We start from the raw sequence: 10,899 nt of genomic DNA on the forward strand, positions 1-10,899 counted from the left end.
GTATGGCTTAAATAAGTTACGACATGTGCCCAGCACACAGCATTAAATTCCGGCCAATTGATTAGATTATACTGAATAGCATTCTGTAAGTCTAGCTCAACAAAGAATCAAGAAACTCCAGAGAAAGCTCCACCCAAACAAAGAAAAAGACACTGGAAAATTGAGATGGATAATCTCGGAACCCGACCCTTTAACGATGTCTTAGGTTGAGGTCCTAAGACAAGATAGTAAGCTGGGGAGGCTCCTAGGTTGTTCCCAATTTATGCTTTGATCTTTAATATGTAGCAAAAGCTTAGGGACGTGTTTGAGTCTAGGATACAAACTAGACAGGACAGAAGTGATCTCTTCCTGCCGTCCTAGACTAGAGCCAGCTAAGAGGCGCTCTAAGGTTTGTTATGAACGGCTCCATGGGATTAGCCTTATACTTCATAGCTGGAGAAGTAAAAGAAAGTGACTTTTCTTAGGAATTCAGTTTATTCACTAATTCTACATTGTTAGCTGGAAATAGGACTTCTCTCTGAGGCACAGGGTCTACTCAGAGCAGACCCGCTAATAAACAATCCCCCGTGGATTCTGTTTAATTTGCTTCCCTTTTTGCGTGACCTGCTGTACCGGAGACATTCACCCGGTGCCCCAAAATGACACAGAGATCTGTACACTTACAAGTACAATTACTCAAGCAACTAGTGACAGATGCAATGCTCTTCGTGGGAATTGAGAACCAGGGTTCTTGCTCTTCCTCGGCGCTGCCTGCGGAGGTGGTGGCCATCTGTGACTCGGCATCATGGCGGCCCTCAGACCTCTGGTGCAGCCCAAGGTCGTTAAAAAGAGGACCAAGAAGGTCATCCGGCACCATTCCCACCGATGTGTCAAAATAAAGCACAACTGGGAGAAGCCCAGAGATACTGACAATAGGGTGTGCAGAAGATTCGAGGGCCAGATCCTGATGCCCAGCCTGGTTGGTTAGGGGAACAACAAGAAAACAAAGCACGTGTCGCCCAGTGGCTTCTGGAAGTTCCTAGTCCACAGCGTCAAGGAGCTTGAAGTGCTGCCCATGCCCAACAGATCTTACAGTGCAGAGATTTCTCACGGTGTCTCCAACAAGAACCACAAAGCCAGTGTGGAAAGAGCGGCCCAGCCGGCCATCAGCGTCACAAATCCCAATGCCAGCTGCGCAGCGAAGAAAGTGAATAGACAGCTTGTGTGCGTGTCGTATTTGTGTTAATAAAACCATAAAACTACAAAAAAAAAAAAAAAACAGGGTTCTTTCGAAGATGAGGAGAACTAACCAAATGGCGAGGACATAATCTTTGGAACCGTACGTGACCTCAAGACATGGTGATCCATTGGCTTCTCTATGCCTCTACTCTTCTCAGTACCAGGGGCAGAAATACTCAACCTCCTGCCAGGGTTAAGGGCATCACTAAGAAAATCCCAAAGCAGCTCCCACAAGAATTGAGGTGTCTTGACAGCTGCCTTCTCTGAGAACCCCGCTCTTCCTCTTGCCCCTTCCTATCATCCACAATGTAATGAGGACGCGGCCATCATCAATCACCTGCTCATTGTGGCTCTGTGAAACCGCTAACCCAAATGCTTGGCTGAACAAAACTGGGGCTATGTGAGTGGACATGGAAATGAGAGTGATGACCACAGGACTCCTCAGGACTCTTAAAACCAATCCGCTCCGCTCTCTATGGCATACCACAGAATTTCAGCCTTAGACAAGTTCTCTGCTCTCTCTCTTCCAGCGGCTTGTTTTTGCTTTGGGGGACGTTTTTGAGCCCAAGGCTTTCAGAGAACGAGAAGTTGGGAGCAGATGTGCCCAATGAGAAGTTGGGATGTGTCCGAGGTTTGCTCTAACAATGGGGAAGGGGGAGCGTGTGTTGAGAGGACTGAGCAGCCACCGAGGTCTCCCCTGTCCGCGGGTTTATTGCTTTATGCTGCCACCTGGCTGATCATTGAGCTGCAGGCTCCTACCGCAGAGCAAGAAGGACGAGACAGAACATTTACACTGGCAGGACTCAAAAACAAGTTTCCTGATAGGCACCTCGCCAGACAACTCAGACCAGCCTCACGAGAGGCACTGTCATCCATAAGGCGGAAACAGGTACTAATTCTAAAGGCCGGGCTTAAAGGTCAGGGGTTCGCTCATCAGCTGGAAAACTCTCGAGAGGAGACTGGTTCTGTTTCAAACCCACCATGTTTTGTTCTTTAGATCTATCGACACTTCCTACTGACATCCTCAGTCAAGATGTTCCACACATTCATCTTCATGGTCCCTGAGTAAGAGAACGCCCTCATCCCTGCAGAAATCATCTCTGCTTCCAGTGATGTCAGGGTCAAAGACAAAAGGAACAGGTGTGCGGTGAACGACTTAGGCTGGACAATCCATGCCAAAAGAAGGCCTCACCCACTTTCCTGCATCCCGCCACCCAGGAAAGAATACACACAGCTCGCATTTACTGAGGGCATGCTCTGTCTCAGACGGCGTGCCAAGTGCTTTACCAATACTTAAGGAAGGAACAGTGGTCCCGGGACAAGATGTGGAAGGAGCAGAGATCTGTCCCAGGCTGAGCACACAGACTGAGAAGAAAACTCCCTGGAGGGCAAGTACACGGTGGGTGTCAAGGTAGGTGCCAGCTCACAGACTGGCCTGTGGGCACTTGTGGGCACTTGTAAGCATGTGAGCCCATGAAGGACTTCCAGAAAACGAGATAGAAAGGGAGGCATCTCAAAAGTGAGGCCAGAGGTCCCGCAAGATTCAAACAGAAGTCTAGGCTATTGACATTAACTGCCTTCCCCTGCACCCGTTGACCAGAAAGCCATAATATTCGGGTTACAGGTACATCATTTTTAATCCTTTCAAGGGAGGGGTGATCATTCCACTTTTACTATAGAAAGCTAAAGTGCTGAGAACTCATGAAATCTTGTGATGCTCACCAAGATGCACCTAGGATGCGGTGAATAGGTACAAAGCAAGGACAAATCATTCTTATCGCCATGAGTGCCAACATTAAAAAATGTATTAAACGGGGGCGCCTAGGTGACTCAGTCGGTTAAGCGTCCGACTTCGGCTCAAGTCATGATCTCGCGGTTTGTGAGTTCTAGCCCCGTGTCGGGCTCTGTGCTGATGGCTCAGAGCCTGGAGCCTGCTTCGGATTCTGTGTCTCCCTCTCTCTCTGCCCCTCCCCCACTCGTGCTCTGTCTCTCTCTGTCTTTCAATAATAAATAAATGTTTAAAAAAATTGTTAACGTATTAAACATATACAATGTCCAATGTGCCAAAAGCCATGAGAAATTTTGGTGACACCAATATAAATAAGTATTTATCCCTGCCCTTAAAGGTTTGTAATCTAGATGGGAGAGAACAGGAGGATGTCCCAGAGGCTATGACATGATAACAATTGGTTCCTTCATTTGACTTGATTCTTATTATCTGGATGGATCAGGGGCTGGAGACCACACTAGTTATGATTAGATACAGCTGCATGTAATAGAAAATTCAAATAATAGGGGCGCCTGGGTGGCTCAGTCGGTTAAGCGTCCGACTTCGGCTCAGGTCATGATCTCACGGTCCGTGGGTTCGAGCCCCGCATCGGGCTCTGTGCTGACCGCTCAGAGCCTGGAGCCCATTTCAGATTCTGTGTCTCCCTCTCTCTCTGCCCCTCCCCTGTTCATGCTCTGTCTCTCTCTGTCTCAAAAATAAATAAACATTAAAAAAAATTAAAAAAAAAAAGAAAATTCAAATAATAAAAATGATAAATATTTATCTTTCACTCACGTAAAATACGTAGGCAGGTCCTTGACCTTCAGGGACCCAGGCTCCTCCCATCTTTCTGCTCTACTATTCCCAGGATGAAGTTTCTATCTTAAAGATCATTTAATGATCCAAGATAGATACAGAAAACGCCTCTCTGACTTGCAAGGACCACCCCCCTCCACTTACCTCTTCAAAAATGTTTGTTTCCAGGGATACATCTATAATCCCGGTTTTTCTTTACACTCCCCAGCCCCAAGCTCATCCATCCTAAGACTAAAGCTACTGTGTTTGCAGATGTAAGTTCCAAATCTCTCTTTCCATCCCTCATCTCTCTACTCAACTTTAGAACCACATCTTCATCCTGGGACATCAGCAGAATGCTCTGAGGCTAAGGATTAAAATGCAACACATCATGGTTGCCTGGCTGGTTCAGGTGGTAGAGTGTGGGACTCTTGATCTCAGGGTCCTAAGTTCCAGCCCTACCTTGAGGGCAGAGTTTACTTTGAAAAACAAAATTAAATGCAACACTTCCCAAACATGGAGGTAATGTTGTACCTCCCCAAGCAAAAGTGGATCCTGCTCTTGAGGTCCCTGTCTCTGCATTTGGTATTGTACCATGTATTCCCTCAAACAAGCAACCCAAGCATTCATCCATGTGTTTGGTGCCCTCTGTCTTTCATGCCCTTCCCCTCCAGCACACACACACACACACACACACACACACACACCCCTAATTGGTCTCACCAATTTTCCCAAAGATTCTCTTCAAATTCTCCCAAAGATTTCTCTTTTCTCATCTTCCTGTCTCCTCTCCAGCTCTCAGGTGGTCATTCTCCATCACTTGAACTAATTTTCTCTTTGCCTGTTTCCCTACCTTTGTTCATTCAATAATGCAGTAAATTGTTCATTTGCAAGCCAACTCTCCGTTGGATCCTGCTCTGGCCCCCTCTCTGGCCCCATCTATAAGACTTCCTACTGCTTCCAGTAATATTTCTTAAGTTCCTTGGCTTAAAATCTCTGAATAGGGGCACCTGGGTGGCTCAGTCGGTTAAACGTCCAACTTTGGCTCAGGTCGTGATCTCTCGGTTCTCGAGCTCAAGCCCTGCGTTGGGTTCTGTGCTGACAGCTCAGAGCCTGCAGCCTGCTTCAGATTCTAGGTCTCCCTCTCTCTCTGCCCCTCCCCCACTTGTGCTCTGTCTTTCTCTCTCTCTCTCTCAAAACAGATAAACGTTTTTTAAAAATCTCTGAGTAGGATCAAGCTCAAACCTGTCAGCAGGGCCCTTTGCACCTTAACCTCCAGTACCACTCACACGCATGTCTAGGCACTTCTCCCTCTCCGCCCTCCTCCACTCCTGGCTCCCAGGTACATTCCCTATGCCCTGGCGGACCAGGCACTCTCCCGCCCCCTTGCCCGAGTGAACAGACTGCTCTCTCCTGGGAGAGATGCCTGAGTCAGTACTGGCCTGCTCAGGGGAACAATCCTTTTCTTTGCAAGGAGAATTTCCCCCTTCATTGCCTCAACCCAGAAAAAGCAGAAATAGTCGCTGATAATTCCAGGGCATATGACACATTGCCTCTCTTTCTAACTATCCCCATCTCCGGCACATGATGAAAACACCTAGATGATGAACCCCTAGCCTTGACCTACCAATAGGTTCATCCAACCCCTGTATTGGTCCTTCCAACCCCTGCAGAGCAGTACCCCGAACTGCCTTGAATGGGGCCATCTTGCCTCTCCGAAGGAACAAGGAACTGAGGGGGGCTGGGTACCTACAGATCTGCCATTCACTTGAACATACTGGGCCCTCCCCGCCCCCCCCCCCGTGATGACTCAGGCATGCAGAGGGCGTGATGGCCACAGAAGAGTCAGACAGTTCCTGCAAGTAAGTTGCTCCACGGCATACCCTTGAGTGCCTCGGTGTATTAAGCAGGTAAACCACAAAATCCTCTTATCTATGCCACCTCCTGAGTCATACCTCAGGATTCATTTATTTATCCAGCAAATATATACTGAGCCCCTACTATGTGCCAGAAACTTCTCTGAGTTAGGATACAGTAATGCACAAGATAGACAAACATGCTGATCCTCAGTGGGGCAGGTATTTCAGTGTGGGGGTAGGAGGGACCGAGACAGAAAAACACATGAGTAGAAGACACAGAAAGCTAGAAAGCATTTATCAAACAAGGAATCTGACTGGGGAACGTGGGGAGGAAGAAGTGGTATTTTTTCATAGGGGCGCTGACCTCCCTTTAAAGAAAAGTGACATTTGAAGATGGAAAGGAGCAAGGAGCCCTCAACCCCCCTCCCCATGTCTGCAGTTTTTGCGGGGATGTGTCTGCTGCGAATATCTCAGAGATGCATTTCCAGGAGAAAAACGGCCAGCGCTCTCCACCAACAGGAAAGGAGGCGGTGTGAAAGAGAAGAAAAGAGCGGGACCACAGAAATTATTCCATGTTGAACTGTCCGTGATGGACACTTGAAAACCGGCTCTGGGGGCAGAGCAGGGCCCTCCAGGCCGAGGGGCTCCCCGGGGCCTCTCTCTCTCTCTCTCTCTCTCTCTCTCTGGCTGTCAGGCTAATCCCACCGCCTCCTCCCACCCCGCCCCGCCCAAGGAGGCGTTCGTTCGCTCGGGTGAGTAAAGTTCAAACCCAGCTGAAGCCAGCCCCGGAAGGCGCGTCGAACTGGAAAGCAGTTCGGCAGCCAGAGTGTCCCCTGGGGAGCGGTCCCCCGAGGTGCGAGGGCAGCGGCCGGAAACCAGGCGGCCGCGCTAGGCCGCGGGGCTGAGAGGCACTGGACACCCGGGCGAGCTCGCGCCCCTCGCCGGGCGGCACCGGAGTCCCCGCTGCCCGCGCGCCCCAGCTCCTGCCTGGCCTTCTCCTCCGTGGGCACCGCACTTTCCTGAAATCCCCCAACTCCTGGGGCGCGCCCCGCGGCCCCGGACTGTCGACTGTCGAGCTGGAGCCCCCTTTCCGGCCGCAGCCCGCCGGGTTTAGCGATGGCGGATTAAGTGTGCGTTCTTTCCAGGCCTCCCGAAAACACTCTCGGGGATGCTATTTTGCTTGGGCCCGGGTCTCTCCTGCGCCGAGTTGCACAACAAACCATTTAAACATTTCAGCACAAAACCCGATCCATTGTGGGCCGCACATTAAAAAGTGTTATTCGCTTTGAAGTTTTTGTCTAATGGCTCTAAACTGAAAGAAAATGTTTTCCTATTACTTAATTCAATCATAGCGAAGAGACTTGGTAAAAAGCCCACGGATTTTGCCCCAAAGTGTGACAGAGTTCTCTTTGTGTTTGCTTATCCTCCGCTGTCACACACTTTAATTCGCCTCTCTTTATCTGGCATTCAAAACTTTCTTCAATGACATTCAATAAGGTCCAGAGGCTGGAGGGGAAAAAAAAAAAACTGGTTATTTTTCCCCCCTAGATATTCTTTCCCAGTAGCTTTGGCCTTGCTCGCATTCAGGGGCTCTTAACCCCTTCCTCCCCGGGCGCGGGCTGCAGCTCCCAAGAGACCTCTGCACCCCCTTTTCGCAGGCTCCAGGCTCCGGGGTTCAGCGGCCGCCCCTTTCACCCCGCAGAGCCCCGCCCACGCCCCGCGCCTCTCCCACCCGCCACTGCCCGGGAGAGGGGTGCCTCTCCGGCCCTGCTCCCCGCTCTCGGCTCACTCTCAGCGGTCCAAGCCAGCACAAATTACCCAGAGAGCAATTAGGACTGACATTAGGCTGCACTAATGCACTCTGGCTAGTTTGCAAGCACCACCCTTAGGCGGGGAGCCTTGGAGAGGAGACCCTGGCCTTGGGGTCAGCACTGGTCTCCTGTCCACCCCCCATGCCAAACAATCAAGGAAGCCTTGAGCCCTACTCCTCCTGCTAAACGTGCTAAAAGCTTTGTCCAGGCTATTTTCCCCCATTGCCCCTGTCCTTGTTAGGGAATCGGTTGTTTTCGCACAAAGTCCCTTTGCTTTTTAATCAGTTATAATTTGTTGCTATTGTTATCGTAAAGATGTCACCAATGATGAAAAACCATGTAAATGCTTCAATCTGGGGCAGTCTTGCTCCCGAGCACTGATTTCCACCACCCCCCCCCCCCCCCCCCACCCCCGCCAAGGAAAAGCTTCCCCCTTTATTTCTCACAATTCCATTCAGAGCCCTGAGCAGGTGACTGCGGCGATTTGGTTCCAATAAAATCGAAAGTAACCGACTTCGGTGAAAAGTCCGGGGCTGTAAATTCGAAATATTTATGCTAATTTCCCATTGTATGGAAAAAGTTCCTTGGCGAAAGCAGCTTTGAGTCCGGGGACTATTTAAAAGGCTGAAGCTGTGTACACAGCGCCAGGCGTTTGAAGTTGTTTAACCATTGTGTGGCCAGAAAGAAGAGAGCGACGCGGCAGGAGAAGGTCCTGGGGACAGGGGAGGTCGGTCGGGTTGGGCAAAAGCAGCAGGAGCTGGGAATACAACTGCCCTTCGCCCCGCTCCTGTGGGGCAAACTTCAGGAAAGCACTGGTTTCCGAGCGCATCCGCGAGTCTATGGGAGTGTGGGCGAGTGGAGAGAGCGCCGGAAAGATCTACGCCCAGCAGAGCATCTACACTCGCCTCTTCTGCTGGGGTGCGAGATCTCGATCTTCGCAGTGTAGGCTTCCATTCCCCGTTCCCTGTCCCTGTCCCAGACTCTCAGAGGCTATCCTCCACTTGACGTCCACAGCACTGCCGTCCAAAGGAAGAGAATGGCTGACCAACATCTACCGAACAAAGACTGGGCGTTAAGGGCAGCATCAGAGTTAAGACTTGGAGAAACTTAAAACAGCCTTGGGACTAGCGCTGGATAAGGAATACCGAGCCCCCCTTTTTTCTCTCTCTCCAGCAGCGCCTCTCGGCTGCCAGAGCCCCGGGTCCTCCCCCTCAGGGAGAGGGGAAGGGATTCCACAGGTGGAAATCAGACACCGGCTGTAGGGACACCCGCGGGGTGCACCACGCGGAACTGAGCAAACTGAGTGGAGGGAGCATGATCTTGGGGAGCAGGGGTAGATGAGAGAAGGAAGGGGATGGAGACGGAATGCGCAGGGAGATGGGGTGTGCGCCCATGGGAATCTGTGGAAGTGAGGCAGTGGGGGTACAAAATCAATAAGATAAACCTGCCGATCGCCAGTGCGAAGCCAAAGGGGAGTAAGGAATAAAGAGAAAGAAAAGAATATTAAATCGCGGGAGAATGAGAAAATAAACCCGCAAAAGGGAGAGGAGGGGGCGAGGGCGCCTGTTACGGCGTGGGTGGGGTTGACAAGAATAGAGTACATTATGCAGTTCATTTAGTTAACAAGTGAAATAATGAGGAAGCGTGCAGAGTGAATGCCAAGAGAAAAGGCACAAAAACCCTATTGAGAGGCCCCGGCCGCTCCTGGCGTAGCCCATCACATGGCAATAGTCCTATTTAAGCGGCGCCGCCGGCGCCTTTCAGCACCACTAGTGCTGGCCAGCACCCCGAGCTCTTCGGGCGGCGGCGGCGGCGGCGGCGGCGGCGGCTTCAGCCTCGGCCTCGGCGGCGCCTCCAGCCTCCCGCGACCCGGCAACAGCGCGCGGCCGCTGCCCGGGGAAGGGCGCGGGGAGCCGCGGAGTCCGCGGGGCGCAGCGAGCCGGCTGGCGGCGGGGCGACCGCGCACCGGGGCCATGCCGCGCTCCTTCCTGGTGGACTCGCTGGTGCTGCGCGAGGCGGGCGAGAAGAAAGCCCCGGAGGGCAGCCCGCCGCCGCTCTTTCCCTACGCCGTGCCCCCGCCGCACGCCCTGCACGGCCTCTCGCCCGGCGCCTGCCACGCGCGCAAAGCTGGGCTGCTGTGCGTGTGCCCGCTTTGCGTCACCGCCTCGCAGCTGCACGGGCCCCCGGGGCCGCCCGCGCTGCCTCTGCTCAAGGCGTCCTTCCCGCCCTTCGGCTCGCAGTACTGCCACGCGCCCCTAGGCCGCCAGCACTCGGCCGTGTCGCCCGGGGTCGCTCACGGCCCCGCCGCCGCCGCCGCCGCCGCCGCGCTCTACCAGACCTCCTATCCACTTCCCGACCCCAGGCAGTTCCACTGCATCTCCGTGGGTAAGCCGGAACGCTGCGCAGGGGGACAGGGCATAGGGGACCCGATGACAGCTGGCGAGCCAGGGATAGGAGAGGAGGGTCCCTGGGCGTTCTGGAGACGAGGAGAGTCACGCTGGGACCCGGGGGGTGGGGGTGGGGGTGTGCAATCAGGGTCGTGTGCCTTTGCAGGGTTGGGACAGGACCCAGGAGGGAGGGTGAGGGCAGAAGGTCCGGGTCTCGGAGGCGGCGCGCAGGAGGGAGCGGGGGCTAAGGTTCAGGGCGCCCCATAAAGTAGTGCCGAGGCTGTGTGACTCTGGGAGTACCGGGGTCCCGCCGCTCAGCAAGGAGGCGCCCGCGGTAACGCTGCTGTGCATCTCGTTTGGGGCCAAGAGGTGGGTGAGAGACGGAAGTCCCGGGATTCTACTGGGCGCCTACCGGAGGAGCAGGCCCTCAACGCAGGAGTCTGATCGCTTCCCTCTCTGCACCCCACCCCCTTCAGACAGCAGTTCCAACCAGCTGCCCAGCAGCAAGAGGATGCGCACCGCCTTCACCAGCACGCAGCTGCTAGAGCTGGAGCGCGAGTTCGCCTCCAACATGTACCTGTCTCGCCTACGCCGCATTGAGATCGCGACCTACCTGAATCTGTCCGAGAAGCAGGTGAAGATATGGTTCCAGAACCGCCGGGTGAAGCACAAGAAGGAGGGCAAAGGCAGCAACCACCGCGGAGGCGGCGGGAGCGCGGGTGCCGGCCCCGGCGCGCCGCAGAGCTGCAAATGCGCGTCACTGTCCTCAGCCAAGTGCTCCGAGGATGACGACGAATTGCCCATGTCTCCGTCCTCTTCGGGGAAAGACGACCGGGATCTCACGGTCACTCCCTAGGCGCACGCCTGCCCAGGTCGCCCACCCCAGGCCCTCCCCGAGTCTCAAAGACTGGCCCTGGGACGAAGTACCGGTTCCCAGGCACCCGCTGCCAAGCCGCGGCCACGCACGGGTTTGGCAAGGGTTTGCGGGGGGGGGGGGGGGGGTGACCCTGGGCAGCGACAAGAGCCTGGCAGAGACCTGACGCTGGTATCCCCACCCCAGG

The 10,899-nt window shown here is 53.6% G+C and overlaps 1 protein-coding gene and 1 pseudogene across 1 annotated transcript; both read left to right on the forward strand.

Annotated features, from left to right (window-relative positions):
* The first annotated feature begins 739 nt into the window (after window positions 1-739).
* On the forward strand, window positions 740-1,194 carry LOC125918505 (60S ribosomal protein L32-like; annotated as a pseudogene).
* An 8,230-nt stretch (window positions 1,195-9,424) lies between these two features.
* Window positions 9,425-10,694, forward strand: LOC125918504 (GS homeobox 1). The gene is made up of 2 exons (XM_049624490.1): window positions 9,425-9,836; window positions 10,315-10,694. Exons 1-2 carry the CDS (start codon window positions 9,425-9,427, stop codon window positions 10,692-10,694), a joined length of 792 nt encoding a protein of 263 aa, XP_049480447.1.
* The last annotated feature ends 205 nt before the right edge of the window (window positions 10,695-10,899 follow it).

The sequence above is a fragment of the Panthera uncia genome, unplaced genomic scaffold (genome assembly GCF_023721935.1).
Source record: "Panthera uncia isolate 11264 unplaced genomic scaffold, Puncia_PCG_1.0 HiC_scaffold_911, whole genome shotgun sequence".
NCBI lineage: Eukaryota > Metazoa > Chordata > Mammalia > Carnivora > Felidae > Panthera > Panthera uncia.

Excerpts from the sequence above, each read along its gene's own strand:
- LOC125918504 (XM_049624490.1), top strand. The coding sequence starts at position 9,425 with ATGCCGCGCTCCTTCCTGGTGGACTCGCTGGTGCTGCGCGAGGCGGGC. Across the intron at positions 9,837-10,314 it reads GTTCCACTGCATCTCCGTGG|ACAGCAGTTCCAACCAGCTG; the intron begins GTAAGCCGGAAC and ends CACCCCCTTCAG.